Source organism: Dermacentor variabilis, chromosome 4 (genome assembly GCF_050947875.1).
Source record: "Dermacentor variabilis isolate Ectoservices chromosome 4, ASM5094787v1, whole genome shotgun sequence".
NCBI lineage: Eukaryota > Metazoa > Arthropoda > Arachnida > Ixodida > Ixodidae > Dermacentor > Dermacentor variabilis.
In genome coordinates, this window is record NC_134571.1 from 127803557 (window position 1) to 127821398 (window position 17842).

Sequence of the window (17842 nt, forward strand, 5' to 3'; positions counted from 1 at the left end):
GGCCAATATTGTAAGGTTGACTAGCCCTCATAGATTATTGCGTGCCTGTTTTCTGAACTTGCAAATCGGCGGAAAGCGCCGGTCACTTGCGAGCGCCCGCTGCAAAGCGCGTCAGAGCCCGCAAGAGCAACCCGCCAGCGAGCGCTGGCGCCATCTGCCGGAGCATAGCAAAGTATTTCACGTCGGCACGCGCCTTCACGACACTAGGATAACCTTCTAGCCTCTATACACCAAATCCGGTATCAAAAAACATCGAGTGGTGCCACTATAATATATAGACGGAAATCTGGCGCCACCGTCTATGGGAGTTTTTTAAGAGGCGCCATGCTGTCATGGGATTGACCGTATGTCTCTGCGAGGTGGCTATGAAGCCACAAGCCAAGCCTCTCTATGTGCAAACAAAACATGGCCGCTGTCGGGGAAAGTCTGATGCTGGAGAGGGGTAGGTGTGGTTTCAAAGTTTACGTGTATGCCTTACCAAATAGGTTAGCTGCTGCTACAGTGAGAAAGGCTAGGTTTACAGAAACTCTTACAAACTGAATAAAAGATCATGCCTCATTCTTTTTTTCACTCCCAGCCCTTTCTTGAAAGCGCCTTAACAGGACGCGCCGTTGTTTTTGCATTCCTTATTATTTCCTGAAGCATTTCGAGTCTCCTTCACTAAACAATATTGCCACTATTACTTTAGCTTTGGTGTCATTAGGGTCTTCCATTTGGTGAATGTGAATAAACTAAACGGCGACTTGCTTTACAGACATCAAGCGGGCCTGCGAGCTTCTCGAGAAACTTCAACGCAGTAAGTAGTACTTGCGGATCCATGAATGTAAGCACGTCGTTGCTTTTTTTTTTTTTTTTTCTCGTAGCGTATTATTTTCTTGAACTACGGCGGTTGACTGCACTTGAGGGTGTATGTACTGATGTAGTGGCTGCCCCGTATACCTTGGTCACTTGGTATGTCGCCATCCACGTTCTTTTAACTTCGAAGTTGAACTCCCTCCATTTTAGCGCTTCGCATGTCATTGGTGCCACATTTAAGTACATTGAACTAGAAATCTACTTCACTGTATTTTAAGCAAAGCCCTCGATTCCGTCGCCACACAGTGCGCACTGAAGTACCGTAATACTTGTTTGACAGGTGGTGAAGTGCCATCGCAGAAGCTCGCTGCTCTTCAAAAGGTTCTCCAGAGTGAATTCTGCAACGCTGTACGAGAAGTATACGAACATGTCTATGAAACTGTCGACATCTCCGGAAGCCCCGACATTCGGGCTAGCGCTACAGCCAAGGTTTGTACCTCGCAAATGACGCAACGGTTGAAGCAAATCTATCCCGAAATCTTTTAAGGCTTTGGTAGTGTTTTAGAAAGTGAATTTAGTGTTCTGTGCCATTAGTGGATGCTGTACGAAAATTGTAGCAATATAAACCATGAAGTTTTGCCAACTAACATTCATGATCGTTGAAAGCTTTTCTCTAGGTGTGTACGTTTGGCTACCAAAACCTGCCACGATAGAAGGGACGAAGTTTATCATTTGAGCTTTTGTTAAGAGAGCCTATTACCAAATTGAGACACTGATGAGTTTTATTATACACAACTGTGGCGTCTTGGGCTAGTCTGTACGTACTCTACAGGGGAACAGCGCGAAAAGACGAAGGACAAGAAGGCACCAGCACTGGTGTGTGTTCCCCTTCTTGTCCTTCGTCTTCTCGTGCTGTTCCCCTGTAGAGGGCGAGAAAAAACTTTGGGCAAACCTCATGTCAATAGCCCCACCGCTCCCGTCCAAGCCAACAAGAGGTAACAGCTAAAGTAACAGGCTATGCATAGAATAGTACATAGTGCAAAATATGAGAAAATAGTGTAGAAAAACAACAACAGAGATAGGCTTTTGTACTAATTGCTTCTTTGACAAGAAAACAGGATATAAATAACAAACATCAAGTGTGTCCAGACAAGCCGCAGTGTGGGTTGTCACAGATATATGATGGTACCGCTGTCACGTTTTGTGCGGGAAAAGAAAAAAGCTTTTAATGGCATGAATTGTCCCTGAAGGCAAGGTTAACCCATGGCAGAATTTTCACTGATTAAAAAGTGTATTAGCCGGTAGAGGTTATTGTTTAAAATAGAGTAAGCAGTGAGGAAAGACAGTGCCAAAGTACTCTTGTGCTCGCTTTAGTTCTATTATCCATGATTATTGATAGACATGCAGCTTGTTTGTAATAATCAGGTGTGCATAGAAAATCGCCAGCAAAATCATCGTGAAGTCTGGGCACATTCACAGAAAAGCATTAACTTGCCATTCAGAAAGAAAGAAAAGATGCTGCTTGTTTATAACACCTAATTATCTGAAAGGTTTTCAAAGCTTGCTTTCTTTTAAGAGCTATTATACTATCTGTATCTGGATTCATGTAATATTTAGGGGTCAGAATTTATTTAGTTCGGTTTGTGTTGCATAGTTATGAATGTGAGCACTTATGTTCAGAATAAATGCGGCTGATGTACAGAAGGTCGAAAGGTTTCTTAACGGCTAAATAAAAAGTTACTTTTCTTATATTCAGTATAACTGATCAAACCATTGCCATGTACCAAAACTGCACTGCGGAATGTTATATCTGGTCAGAGTTTATGGTCCTGCAGGTCAGCCTTGGGGCATATTTGGTGCCGTCTTCTCATTCACAGGCAACAGTGGCAGCATTCGCAGCAAGTGAAGGCCACGCACACCCACGAGTTGTGGAGCTGCCCAAGACTGACGAGGGCCTTGGCTTCAACGTGATGGGGGGCAAGGAACAGAATTCGCCGATCTACATATCACGGATCATCCCAGGGGGCGTGGCTGACCGTCATGGGGCCCTCAAGCGGGGTGACCAGCTGCTCTCTGTCAACGGTGTGGTGAGTGAGAACTATTTTTTGAGGTTCACCGAAGAAAAAGATGAATTGTTGCTAAATCATGAGGCGACACTTCTAAAACATCAATGTTGACGGGTCACTCTTACAAAAAGCAAAGGATCAGTGTTCTGGAAAATTGTATAATTGAAAAAGATGGCCGATTTTTGCCTCCTAATTCTCGAAGCAGACCCTTGCTATGTTGCAGATTGTGGCCATTGCTGGCTGGCAGCGGGTGGACAGTTGCCAACTCCTAAAAGAAGAATTGCAGTGCCTTTCAAAATACTTAAGAAGAAACTTTCATAGGCTTCTCCTGAGGAAAAAAAGATATGTGAAACAACATTGAAATCTGTGACATCAATGTAACAACACTGTCCTTGATCGCTTATTAATTTCAAAAAAAGATATATATATATATATATATATATATATATATATATATATATATATATATATATATATATATATATATATATATATATATATATAGAGAGAGAGAGAGAGAGAGAGAGAGAGAGAGAGAGAGAGAATGGTGTAACCAAGTGTGGAATTGAACAAATGCCATTTATTTACAGCTTTGTATTACATTTGTGTAAGACATCTATGATAATTATCATATGTTTACAACCTAAGCCTCCGCTCCTCCCTTCAAGGGCCCGTCATCAGGTTTGGCCATTTTGAACTGACAAGTGCAGTGCATACAATGTGCGCTAACGATCGTGCCTGCAAAGTATTACACCGCTACGTGCTGTGGGAAGAGCTTAAATTTCAAACCAAATGTTTGCCCTTTTCCCCGCAGCCGGAGAGTCAACATATATTGTGCAAGTGCACCTGTATACATGGCAGTGCTGTGACGTCGCTCATAGTAGGACATGACTTGGAGAGCTATTCAATACATCAATTATTTGTTTAATCTGTTGCTTTAATAGATGAATTGAACGTTAGAGAAATAAAACCTGCAAACCAAATGTCTGCATGTCTTTGTTTTACTTCGTACCGTAGCAGGAGAGATATACAGCTAAACCACGATATGACAAACTTCAATATAATGAAATTCTCGATATAACGAAGTATTTAACTTTTCATAACTTCTTGTCCATAGAACACCATATATGTAGAACTTCAGCATAATGAAGTGGGTTTGTATGCGATTTCAATATAACAAAATTTCACTTCCGCCAGAAAGGAATTCTGAGGCAATAAATGGAAGCATCTGCAGGCGCAGATAGACAAACGATTGAATTACAAGCGGGTGCTTGCAAATGCACCTCAAATCGCATGCGGTGTGACGAGAGCAACTGCCAAAGTGGAGTCACATCATGTACCGTATAAAATCCAAATGTGGTAAGATGCTATCGCGCCCCACACACTTTGTGCTTTAGGTCAGTGAAAGTGTGTGAGGGAAATACAAGGAAGATGGTTGCTTCACGAGTGAAGCCTTGTCATGCGAGAAAAGGGAAAGAGAGAGGTAGGGGAGCGAGCTCGTGGTATCAAGTGCGTGCGAGGGGACGGAGTTGGGGTTCTAAGTTGGCAGCCGTCTCAATTTCTGGTGCGGGTCTTGTGTCGGCTGTGGCTGCGCGTGGCTTAAGCGCGGCTGAGCTCAAATGCAGCCGTGTACCCAGGTTTAGAGGTAATCTGCCTCATGTGCAAAGAGTGGGCATGCTGAGACGGCGTGGCACCATGTAAACTATCTTCCCAGCCTGTTTAGTATTGGAGGTTGTGTAATCTCAAGTTTCGGTGACCCGTTGGAGTGAGAGGCAGACGAAGCATTTGTTCCTCGTTGCTGGCACTTTTTATGATAGCATCGTCCCAGTGCAGGTGACGCTATCAGCTGTGGGGTCGGAGTGCACGCGAAAGCGTGGCTGGCTTCGTTTAATTTGTACCCTCGATGTGGCGTGAATTTATCAACTGTTTTTTCAATTCGAATTTGCTTTTTTTTTCGATTGCCCGATAATTCAGAAAATTCTGCGGCCCCATTCCGTGTAAGAAAAATTGATCGGCGACTGTACTTATTTGCATATAAGGTCAAATTTCAATAAAATGAAATTTTTATATAACGAAGCAAATTGCCGGTTTTACCTACTTCGTTATAGTGAGTTTTAACTGTACATTTGTTTCATCTGCTTGTTCCCATGTCGTGCATACATGGGCAGAGAACGAAGCTGTCATTTTTTACCGTGTTCTGGCGCGCGATTATGCTGTGTGATCCACTTGCGTTTATGTCAGTGTCGTGTAGCACTGACTTGTACTGTTAGTCAGATGTTCTTGCCCACAGTGCGCAAAATGGTGCGCTGTGCAAAATGAGGCAAATACAACAGCTCACATGGGAGACCGTTAACGAAAGTGCGCTGCATAGCAAAAAGTGCGAGAGAAAAAGAAAAAGGCAGGGAAGGAATTTCGCTTGCGGAGGCTAGACGGGGGCCAGTGGAGAGAGTGTCTATGTTGGCAGTGGTGCTCATCTCCTGAAATCATGAGTTCGCGGCACTGAAATATTTATATCTCAGCTGTTATTGAAACAATTTGAAAAATTATTGCGGTAGAATGCTCCCTAGAGGGCACATAACGACTACCAGCGTGTAACGATAATTTGCTATGTGGCTTGGTGAGGGGCTATTTAAGGCTTTGGTCACATTTGCCAACTCTGGGGCATGCTCACTTCTAGTGTTCAATTAGTGTTCTAGTGTTCAGCCACCAGCCACAATTAACTCAGTGGTGCTCAGGCGGACAGACTACTATGTAGCAACATGGTACACAGTTCTGCGTTCTGAGGAAAATGTTTTAGCGACCATGGATATTTTGTTTCGATTGAGCTGCTGACAAAGAAATGGAAAAAGAGAGCAAAACTGTTTACCATACCAGTGTTTACCAATCTTCAGTACCAGAAGCCTCTCCACAAATTGTCTTGCAGGGTGTTTTAAATGCTTTGGTGATTGACTGTACATGCGTCCACTGCCAATGCAGCAAAAGCTCTTGCACTGGAAGGCAGGAGGAAGCAATGCATTTGGATGAATACGGCACTTATTAAGTTGTACATCTCCCGCTTCTTCTTTATACTAGTGCCAATGGCAAGCTGTGCTGCATGTCTGTTTCTGTGTCTGTAGCTGCTTAAAGAAAAGAATCAAAGGTAATGCTGTCGAAACAGAAAGCAACATTATATTAGATGTGACAGATCAGTCACTTTCTGTAAATTTTGATTTTGTTGCACTACACCTTTTTGTGACAAGCCAAATAACCTAATCATGTTCACAGTGTGTTTGCAGTGAATGCCTAGAGTACCATAGAAACCTGCATGTAATATGAGGTCTTTTTTCCCCAAAATTTGACATGCAGGATCTTCATCTCGTATTATGTATGGGTACCAAAACCTTCCACGTTGTTTTGTTTACCTTGTCACGCTTTATGTTTTGAAACATGGTTCAAAGCAGCGGGCACCATCGCCATTGTCATCAGGTGCTGCTACAGAAGGGCACAGTCAAAACCATGAACACCCTTACCCGTTTTACCGAAACATCTGCCAATTGCCCCTTATATTTAAAAGGCAACAATAACAACTTGCCAAGGCCTGCATACCACAGCACTGACCACGGTGACTATTTCCCCCCTTCCCTGTTGCTGAGATGAACGATGCGACCACCCAGAGGCAGCAACTGAAAAGCGATTTTTAGAGCATATCAGTATTTCTATGTGTAGCGAAGGCCAGTAGGCCCTGGTTTACCCGTTTTATGAGCTGTACTGGGTTCTAATTATGTTGTTGCATTTGTGCATGCCTTTAAGTGAGGAATATGGTAGGGTTTGTGGTATCTACATTACTTTATGTGGTTAAAGCATCGCTTTTTTTTTCGCAGTCCCAAACTACCCCTTGCATTGTATACACATTCGGCATTGTACTGTGCTTGGGTTCTTGGTGCCAAGTTTAATCTTTAACATAGATGTCCAAATGGAACATCCACTGCACCATGTCCTCTGTAATTTCTTTGAAAGCAAGTTTACACGAGCATTTCAGATGTCAGTCTCCTGCTAATTTCTTGATTTATACTTCTGTGGCACATGGCACAAGGCATGTATGATGGCAAGTCATTGAAGGACACGGAGGCCTTCACAGTGTCACCTTATGAAAGTGACTTGTTCTTTAGCACCAGAAATGATGAAACACAGAAAGGACATGAGCACACCTCCCAGAAAGTTTGTAGGGAGTTTAGAAGTAGCATACCCATGTGCTCTTGCGTACCCAAAGCCCTGTGCCCTGTTTGCATTGTTTTCTACTCCTTTTTTGTTGTTTTGTACACCTCTTTGTGTGCTTTTGTAAGCCAGGTGGTTTTCGTTCCTGAACTTTGGGTGCACCAAATCTAAAACTTTCCAGTCTTTTTTATCCTAAAGGACCACGGAAGCTACACTGACGTGTGTGTATCTCCTTTCTGATTTATGAAGTAAGCTCCTGTCTGCAGTCCTTTTTGGGAAAGCCTCAGTTGCTTTTTCAATAAAACTACAGTTGAAAGTAGTGCATTGTCCCATGAATTTGTGTCTTATCTGTGTTTTAGTTGCCTTTAAGGCTAGAAAACATGAGTCTCGACAAGCATGAACTGGCCCTAACCTTGAGGGGCAGGGGCCTTTGGCATGTTGCATGTTCCCTTTTAATGTTCAGTTGGATTATTTTGGTGGGCTGTTTTATTTGTTCTACTTTGACTTCGTAGCCACCAGTCTCGGATAGTTCACTGTGGTCATTGTAGAGGTAATCCAAGAGGTAGGTAATGGCTGTGTGGTCATGCTCTCCTTGTGCTATGCACAAATGCCGCATGTGATATTGGAGGGTCAGTCATAGTGAGGAACTCTCTTTCTTTTTATCCACACTTTCATACATTGTGCTTTGAATCGCACTTAACCCAGCATCGGACATTTTTATGTGTATGCTAATGCAACTCTGACATCTCTTCTGTGAGTACTCGAGTATCGTGCATTTACCAGGTTATGGAACTACTATGGGACAAAGGATGTTTTAGAGGTCAACATCACATGATTAATAAAGCATTCCAGATTTGAAAAAAAATCCCCATGCATTAAACGTAATTGTTAATTGTAAAAATTGTGGCTGTGTTCACTGCTTGTGCAATTAAAACAGCAATATGTTTGGTTTATCTTTATCTGAATTGTAATAATGTCCAGGCTAAGACAGTTTTTATTGCAGTGGAATACTGGGCTTGCTCACTAACTTGTTTTTTTGTTGTTGCCAAAATATTGTCACTAGATTGTAGTCATAGTAGTGTCAGTACTTGGACCATCATGATCACTTTGTTGTGGGTATGCTGCCCTTGGTTTATATCTCCATTACCACCTTCTCTCCCTTTCCCTTCATTTTTAAAATTTTCCATGTCTGTGCTGTTGCAGAGTGTGGAAGGCGAGAACCACGAGAAGGCAGTGGAGCTCCTGAAGGCAGCCCAAGGCACTGTCAAGCTGGTCGTTCGCTACACCCCTAAGGTACTGGAGGAGATGGAGATGCGATTTGACAAGCAACGTGCCACTCGTCGTCGGGTTAACGCCTCTTGAATGTTCTCGGGAATGGAAACAGGACCTGTCTAGACACGACGATGCAGCATTTTGATCTACTTGCCATTGCTTTATGTAACCTACATGTCCTTTGTGCAGGGGCAGTTTTTAACACTGTAGGAGTGCAGACATTGGAATTTGAGATTTTGTAGAGATGTTACTAGCGACAGAATCAAATGTATAGAATGTGCATAGACATGCAAGATATTTTTTTGCTACCAGGCTTTCTTTTTACTCACTGACCGCGTCTTGACTTTCTTTTTTGCCACATACCTAATGTTGTGTTGCAAGCTCTAAACAACACATGTAACAATTTAGATAGATCTGATGTCTATGCCAATCCTAAAAAAACAGCTGCATTATGTTGCGCTTCTCTCACTCCTCTTTTGAGTTGCAGGCATTTTCATGTCTCAAGCTCGTTAGGTGATAATTTTGTCACACCTAATGTCATCTGTGCGCCTCTTTTTAGATGCAACGTTAGTGCAATTGCATTGGGTTTGACAGATTGAAAAACTAACTGAAAGCTTGTTAGCAAATCATTAATGAATTGTATCCTGGCAGCATTATGGTGCATAAGCAATGGGCACAGTGTCTATGTTTTTGGGAATGATTCATGAAAGTTTCAATTTCTTCAGTCCTTTAAGGCTGTGCAATGTTTTACGTTCATCATTTTACTGTTGTGCAAGTCTCTTGTGCTCACCAATATGTTATCCATACATGGTAATGCTTCTGTAGTCCAGCTGATTTTAGTAAATAAAGCTAACGCACACTGCTTGCAGATTCATCAACAAGTAGTTGGTTAACAAATGATGGTCAGCACTCTTCCTGGCAATAGTTCTCTGAAATGCTGAAGTCTTTTAGGTTGGTGTACTCCTATGGGTGGTTTGCTTACACTTCCATTGGTTCTAGTTTCTGTGCCCTGTTCTAGAGTGGCGGTTGCTGTCAAAAGCAAAACCTAATCGGTATTGAAGCTGAATGAACCTCCACATTCCACCTGTTTTCACAAATAAGAGCAGCTCATGTGCTGCCATTGACAACTGCAATCAGTGTGGGAAGGCTAATCTAACGTTCTCTCTAAGTGTGATGTACATCAAGCGATACTTTAATTCAGTAGTCCTTATTGTAGCCTCATGCCAGTAAATCATTGGTCGACGCTGTTCAATACTATCTTATGATAGCACTAACATGACAAGATAAAAGCATCGGTACACATAACGGGCATCACATTTCTTTATGTTCAGGCGCGTCATTTATGGCTAGCTTAACACAGGCATGGCTCTGCAAGCCAGTACAGGCATTCAGACCCTTGTCCGGAGACTTGAGAAAGTGGCTTCAGAAAGGTAGTGCAATGTTTACTTCCTCATTCTTCAGTATTCTCTACAAAATGCATAATGTTTATTATATGAAGGATGCTAGATAATTTTAAAGTTGCTTGCTTGTATATTGAATATGGCCTCGTTTTGGCATTCCCTGTGAGTAGTGGTTGCGTCACTAAAATCTGATTAAGCACATATGTCAGAGAAAAGTGTTAATAAAATGTGATCTTCACTCTTTATGATTGAACACAAGGCTTTACGAATGTTATGTGAGACTAATGTCAGACAAAAACTAGTACCTTGAATTATGGGCACTGAACTTTGCCCATAGATGTTATGTACCAGTCGTTACCCACCTTGTACATTACTGATTGGCATATTACTGATCTTGCTCTGTGACCATATGTGGGCTTTACATATGCATTGTCACTACCATGTTTCCTTTCTTTTTGTATTCATAAATTTGCATAAATGATTGGCATGTACGCGTTGTGGCAGTGTGAAAGAGTACACCAGACTTGTGTTGAAAGCTGGTAATTTTTCTTTTAGCTGCACTGAAATGATAGAAGAGCTCCATGAGAGGGATTTTCAATGCAAGAAGTGGTACCATAGAGCAGACAGCAGTCAGTATGGCTCTGACTTAAGCATTTACTGAATCCAATGTTTGAACACAGATGAATGTGTTTCCTTTCATGTTGCTGCGGAGTGTACATGCAAGCGACGCATTTTTCAGCTATAGCAATCTGGCCTGTGTTAAAATTTTCCAAACCAGCATGTTCACAGTCTAGTTTCATCACAACTAGCCTTCCTCACCTGTACATCTTCTAAACCATGAGTGTATATACACACTTACCGTTTGAATGAGTTCTTGTGGCTGGGATTTTGTCAGTTTTTTTTTTTTTCATTTCATAAGTAATGTTCTTTGTAGAGGCATTTCAGCCTACTCCTCTAAGTTATAATATTGCATGAGATGTGTTATTATTGTCTGGAGGGCAGTGAACTGTGGAATTTCTCTAAGTTTGACTGATGTCACTACTATGTGTATTAGCAGTAAAGCCCTTCCAATATGTTTTTAATGGGACCACAAGTGCAGAATGTAGTAGACAAGAAACATGCATTTCCATGTTAGCATCACAGGTGCTGGGCCTCAGCATCATTATAACCATGAAGAGGCATCAGAAGAGGCACCATCAGAATATGTAAACGGGGTTCTACTATACTGCTTTTAAGCTAGCCTCATGGACTTTTACTAATGAATAGTACTTATTGCAGTGGACGAAACATTACAAAGCAGCTGAGTTTAACCTGTTTTGTTGCTTGTTAGTCTGTCCAAAAGTAACCACGGTGACATGCTGGTTCTGCCTAATATTTCCATGATCACAGTTACTGTGGGCTGTAAATTATGGCAAAAGTGGCTGTGCTGTTTTTGTAAGACTGCTGCTCATTAAAGATTTACACATGTTGTGATGTCCAGTCTCGTAAAATGTTTGTAAGTGATGCTGGTCTGGCAGGATTCATTTTCCCTGCCCTTTTCTATTTTTCACTCATCGGCAGTGTGACAAAACATTGGAACTATAATTAATACAGTTATGTGGTTGTGGCACTCTAAAGAACATATTTCTGTAGTTGCACTGAGGCTTATGACAGGCAAAGTGCTGGCGCTTTCCGCAGCGCATCTTAGTCATTTTTCACTTGTAGCAGCTTTGATGACGCAAGTGACAGTGTGGTAAAGACGGGGACGAAGATGAGTGATGCAACACAAGTGCTGACTTCGCTAGAGGATGTTTTTCATGTATATTGCCGCCAGGTGTCACGAGCCAGCACTGAAAAACAAAAGTTGGGTTCAATTGCCTGTCATAGAAAGTTGAGCGCTGGTGTAATATCTTTTCCATCGTGGTGGCTTCAGTTAAGAATTCAGCCACGGTCTTCGGCGGCTTCGAACAAGGCCAGCAAATAGCTGTTCCTTAACTCCCCGCATTAGATGGCGTATCTTCTTTTCCTCGGACATGGTTGGGTCCACCCGACGGAAGAGGCGCGTCATATCCTCGACGTACGACGTCACGCTCTCGTTCGGCAGATGAATGCGGGATTGGAGCGTTTAAATGTTTTCCAGAATATATCTTTGACTGAAATCAGCACTTGTGTTACTCGTCTTTGGCCTTACCTTTACTGTGCTGTACAATAATATACCATAACGACTGGCCCAGTTTCCTGTTCTACTCAGGTGCTTTTATTGTATTGGCATAGCAGTGATGCTGTGTAGTGATATGCAGTGCTACAACTTGTATGTCCCATTAGTGCTGCTCAGGCTTTCACATTAGTACTGTTCAGGCTTTTTTCTCAGCAAAGCAGCTTGGTGAATGCCCCTGTTGTCCTGTAGACTTGGAGCACCTGAATGTAGCTAAGATTATGTAGCACACCAGCTGGAGTTGATGTGAGCAAAGGCGCTTCACTGCATGACGTTCCAAATGGTGTCAAAATTATCCTTTGCCCAAGTTGGGGTGGTGCGTTTATTTATTGTGGCTCTTCTCGCAAATACAGAAGTGTCAAAAATAAAAACGCACTCCAGAAAAAAATCAAGTTATACAGCATCGAAGTGCGATAAAGCATATAAACACCGCCACACTGCAAGTGTGGGTATGCGATCTGTAGGCTTATGTAGGTAGACTTCTGTTTTTCCATGCTCGTTTTTCTTAAGAATGCTGCATTTTCACATGCAGTCCAACAACCACATGCTTTCAGTGAAGACTAATGTATGCAAATACAACATTTTACATGTCACTTTCTTAACTTTGCTATGTCAGACTGTTGCATCATGGAAACAGTTAAACCATACACGAGTGATTGGTCCCCCATCTAAGTCTACGTCAAGTGGAACCTTTTATTTCAATGGCGCACTGCATTCTTGAACTTGCGTTGTCATGTAAACTTTCATCACCATCATCATCAGCCTGTTTTATGTCCACTGCAGGACGAAGGCCTCTCCCTGTGATCTCCAATTACCCCTGTCCTGCGCCGACCGATACCAACTAGCATCCGCGAATTTCCTAATTTCATCGCTTCACCTAGTCTTTCGTCGTCCTCGATTGCATTTTCCTTCTCTTGGTACCCATTCTGCAACCCTAATGGTCGAACGGTTATCTAACCGGCGCATTACATGACCTGCCCAGCTCCATTTTTTTCCTCTTGATGTCAATTAGGATATTGTCTATACCCATTTGCTCTCTGATCCAAACCACTCTCTTTCTGTCTCTTAACGTTATGCCTAGCAATCTTCGTTCCATCGCTCCTTGCGAGGTCCTTGTTCTCAAGCTTCTTTGTCAGTCTCCAAGTCTCTGCCCCATATGTCAGCACTGGTAAAATGCACTGATTGTATACCTTCCTTTTCAGTGATAATGGCAAACTTCCAGTCAGGAGCTGGCAATGTCTGCCGTATGCGAACCAAACCATTTTTATTATTCTGTGAATTTCCTTCTCATGATCAGGGTTCCCCGTGATTAATTGACCTAGGTAAGCGTACTCCTTCACAGACTCTAGAGGCCGACTGGTGATCTTGAACTCTTGTTTCTTTTACCGGCTATTTATCATTATCTTTGTCTTCTGCATATTAATCTTCAACCCCACTCTTACACTCTCTCTGTTGAGGTCATCAATCATTTGTTGTAACTCGTCTGCATTGTTGCTGAATAGAACAATGTCATTGGCAAACTGAAGGTTGCTGATATATTCACCGTCGATCTTTACTCCTAAGCCTTCCCAGTTTAATAGCGTGAATACTTCTAAACATGCAGTGAATAGCATTGGAGAGATTGTGTATCCCTGTCTGACCAATTTCTTTATAGGTATCTTCCTGCTTTTCTTATGTAGAATTAAGGTAGCTGTAGAACCTCTCTAGATATTTTCCAAGGGGTATTTACGTAAGCATTTTCTGCTCCTTATGCTTCTGACTGCTGGTATCTCTACTGAATTAAATGCCTTTTCGTAATCTATGAAAGCCATATAGAGAGGCTTATTGTACTCTGTGGATTTCTCGATAACCTGACTGATGTCATGGATGTGATCCATTGTAATGTATCCCTTCCTGAAGCCAGCCTGTTCCCTTGGTTGTCTAAAGTCCAGTGCTGCCCTTATGCTATTAGAGATTATTTTGGTAAATATTTTATATAATACTGGGAGTAAGCTAATGGGCCTATAATTTTTCAATTCTTTGTTTCCCTTTTTGTGGATTAGTATAATGTTTGCATTCTTCCAGTTTTCTGGAACCCTTGTAGTCAATAGACACTTCGTATAAAGAGCCGCCAGTTTTCCAAGCATTATGTCTCCTCCATATTTGATTAACTTGACTTTTATTCGATCTTCTTCTGCCGCTCTTCCTCGTTTCATGTCTTGCAGGGCTTGTCTAACCTCATCGCTAGTTATAGGAGGAATTTCTGTATCCTGTTCATTACTGTTTGTAATTGAGGTATCCTGACTCCTCTGGGTACTGTACAGGTCAGTATAGAATTCTTCCCTTGCTTTTACTATATCTTCAAGATTGCTGATGATATTACCCTACTTATCTTTTAGTGCATACATCTTGGTTTGTCCTATGCCAAGTTTCTTTCTCACTGATTTCAGGTTCCGTCCATTTTTTACGGCTTCTGCAGTCTTTCTCACGTTATAGTTTCGAATATCACTTATTTTTGCCTTGTTGGTAAGTTTTTACAGTTCCGTGAATTCTATCTTATCTCTTGAGTTGGAGACTTTCATTTTTTGTCCTTTCTTTATTAGGTCCTTTGTTACTTGGAAGAGCTTGCCTACTGGTTGCCTTGGTGCCTGGCCTCCCACTTCAATTGCTGTATCTGAAGCCAACCTAGTTACAGTTTCATTCATTAGCTCTATGTCATCATCATCTCTCTGTTCTAAGGCTGCATATTTGTTTGCAACTACCAGCCTGAATTTGTCTGCTTTTACCCTTACTGCCTCAAAATTGACCTGTTTCTTCTCGACCAATTTTGCTCTTTCTCTCTTCAAATTGAGGTGAATCCTAGCCCTCACTAACCCATGATCACTGCACTTTACCCTACCTACCACTTCTACATCCTGCACTATGCTGGGATCAGCAGAAAGTATGAAGTCAATTTCATTTCTTGTTTCACCATTAGGGCTTTTCCAGGTCCACTTTCTGTTGCTACGCTTCCTGAAAAAGGTGTTCATTATTCGAAGGTTATTCCTTTCTGCGAATTCTACCAGCATTTCCCCTCTAGCGTTCCTAGAATTGATGCCGTAGTTGCCAATTGCTTGTTCACCAGCCTGCTTTTTCTCCACTTTTGCATTGAAGTCGCCCACTAGTACAGTATACTGAGTTCGCACTTTTCTCATCGCTAAATCAACATCTTCATAAAACTGATCTACTTCTACATCGTCGTGACTGGATGTTGGAGTGTAGGCTTGTACTACCTCTAATCTATACCTCTTATTAAGCTTGATTACGACTACAGCTACCCTCTCTTTAATACTGTAGAATTCGTCAATATTGCCTGCTGTGCCCTTATGGATTAGGAATTCTACCCCATATTGCTTCTTATCAAGGAAACTTCTATAGCAGAGGACATGTCTGTTATTCAGCAATGTATAAGCCTCGCCAGTTCTTCTAATCTCACTAAGGCCAGTGATATCCCAAACAATGTCTGATAATTCCTCAAACAGTCCTGCTAAGCTAGCCTCACTCGAGAGGGTTCGGGTGTTAAATGTTGCAAGCGTCAGTTTCCATTGGCGGCCTCTCTGGATCCAGAAATTCTTAACACTCTCTGCTGCGTTACAGCTCTGACCGCCGCCTTGGTCAGGTGCTCCGCAGCTGCTGGGGACTGAGGGCCATTTCATTGAGGAGATCATTTTATTAGGGAGGTTGTGGCTGAATACTGCACCAGGAAGGCCAATTCTTGTTCTGGTGAGGGAGTGTCTTTGTTCAAGCTTAGTGGGCCTTCCTAATTTAGTTGTGCCTGGATTAGTATAGCTCCACTCGCTCTCGGCAGCTTTTGCCGGAGACAAGCGTCACTCCAAGTCTGCAGATAAAAATGTTCATAGTTGATGCTAGTGGTTGTTAGTCTGCATAGAAGTATAGCGCAGTTAGCAAGTTACAGGGCAGTAACTAGTATCATGTAGCAGCGGCTTGTGGAAATTAACCAGCGCACTGGCATGGCTTTCGAGATTGCAATAATGAGCCACTGTGATTTCGGAGGCTATGCACGCAGATATTTACATGATGCTAAGTGAAACATTCTTTTTTTTCCGAAATGTTTGCCCTCCAAAGTCAAGGTGCGGGCCTTACACAAGTAAATAATCTTTTTCGTACAGTCCTCTTAGCATCTTGCAAGTTGTGTAGAGTTAAGCCTCCTAAGGTGCATGAGGAAGACGGCATCCCAATTCTGTGAAATAGAGAGCTAAGCAGACAGCAACCATCTTGAGTATCATTCCAATTCTGCCAACGCCAACTAAGACACATTCATTAAGACGGCATCAAAGTGAAGAATGATGTTACTTTGTCGGTCCAAACAAGATGGCGACTGGGCAGCCTGCACGGAAACCTGACGGAAGGTTTACCTGCGTGCAAGAAAGCGTAGTCGGGCTTTCTTTTACACTTAAACGCTTCTGTGCTGCACTATTGTATCCCAAATGCTGACCAATAATGACATTACTTAAATGATATTGCGCGACACTAAAAAACGACACGGACGTGAGAGAAGATGGCACACCAAGCGCTTGGTGTGTCGTCTTCTCTCACGTCAGTGTCGTTTTTTAGTGTCGCGCAATATCATTTAAGTAATGGATTACCAACTTGCCCGGAATGCTGCTCTCAATAATGACAATTTTCTATTGTGGATTTTTTAATGAAAAACATTGTTGGCATTGTTTTAAGTGTTTGTCTTTCAAAACCTCAACCATTATCACAAAACTGAAATTTAACAGCACTATACGACATACTATGCGATACTCTTCACTCTCGGATGACCAGCCAAGTGCATTGTGAATCCTGATGTCTTCTTCACTCGCAGAGCCGTAAACTTCATCTTTGGAATCTCCCAATCCATCGCTGCATTTGGCTTTCCTTTTTTGTTGTAAAGAACTCAATGAATCTTGAGCTACCAGTGGCGGCATCTTTTTAAAGACCTCGGCTGTGAACTTGTTTTATTTCCTCCTCCACAATAAACTTGTCCCTGCTTGTACTGCCCCATGGATTGTGTGCTGTCATCTACCAGAAGCGCAACAAAGCACTGAGACGAAACCAGCTTGTCCATGGCATTGCTAGAAAATGAAAAGAACCGCTGATGAGCATAGCCTGACCTTGGCCGTTTCTACCAGAAATGTGTTGATGAATCAAGCTTGCCCAGGGCACGGAAGGGGTTAAAGTGAGCCACATTTTGTTTTTCTTGAGTTTGCGTGCACAAATTGTTAAAATATAGTGGTAATGCTTTTTTTGTCAACAGGTGGGGAGGGGGTGCGGGGTCAAGTCACAGAGACGCTTTCCAAATGCATTCCCATATTTTCGCTCAAAGCTGTCATCTGACATCAAAGTGACTTGACAGGTTTCCATTTTTACTAGAATTAGAACATACCAAAAGTGATAGGTCACATGACCAAGTATTGCATAAATTTTTGCCATGCTTATGTGCTGCTTGAGCTTGATTTGGTGATGTTGCATGTTGAAGTGTTAGCATTTTGTATTCTTTTTCTTTAGATAAATGCTTAGTTCATACAGCATAATATTTTTCTTGTTGAGTGTAGGGTTTTACATCACATCAGGCAATATCTGTTATGGAGACCTTTCTTGGATAAATTTTTTACAGCAGAATCTTGTTGATATGTATAGGGGGCCATGGAAGCATAATGTATGATCTGGAGATAAGTAGCATGAAATAACGCTTGCGAAAGCACTACAGATAAAAGCAAAAAGCTAGTCTCACACGGAACAGTCTTTGAAGTTGAATGTGAAGCCAACAAACTGTTCAAAAGTAATTTCTTATTGCTTATTAGCCTCTTATTGCTGCCTGATGGTTAGCTTGAAAGGTGAAGTTCTTTTGAGCAGTTGTAGTCATGAATCGCACTAGATGGAGCTTGTTATGTCCATCT

At 42.1% G+C, this 17842-nt stretch overlaps 1 protein-coding gene across 2 annotated transcripts; it reads left to right on the forward strand.

The window, feature by feature from the left end:
* Positions 1 to 354: 354 nt before the first annotated feature.
* Positions 355 to 11200, forward strand: veli (L27 and PDZ_signaling domain-containing protein veli). 2 transcript variants are annotated; one of them, XM_075690302.1, is made up of 5 exons: positions 355 to 442; positions 755 to 796; positions 1136 to 1284; positions 2673 to 2882; positions 3085 to 3247. In XM_075690302.1, the coding sequence occupies exons 1-5, from the start codon at positions 391 to 393 to the stop codon at positions 3220 to 3222; spliced, it is 591 nt and encodes a 196-aa protein (XP_075546417.1). In that variant the 5' UTR covers positions 355 to 390; the 3' UTR covers positions 3223 to 3247. The 2 variants fall into 2 exon arrangements, with proteins under 2 accessions (XP_075546417.1, XP_075546416.1); XM_075690301.1 differs by lacking the exon at positions 3085 to 3247 and adding an exon at positions 8259 to 11200 and having other exon boundaries at positions 356 to 442.
* The last annotated feature ends 6642 nt before the right edge of the window (positions 11201 to 17842 follow it).

Bases quoted from the DNA above. Each gene is read 5' to 3' on its own strand.
- veli (XM_075690301.1), top strand. From the start codon at position 391: ATGTGCAAACAAAACATGGCCGCTGTCGGGGAAAGTCTGATGCTGGAG. The intron at 443-754 runs GTAGGTGTGGTT...CTTGCTTTACAG, and splicing joins AAGTCTGATGCTGGAGAGGG to ACATCAAGCGGGCCTGCGAG. The intron at 2,883-8,258 runs GTGAGTGAGAAC...GTGCTGTTGCAG, and splicing joins TGCTCTCTGTCAACGGTGTG to AGTGTGGAAGGCGAGAACCA.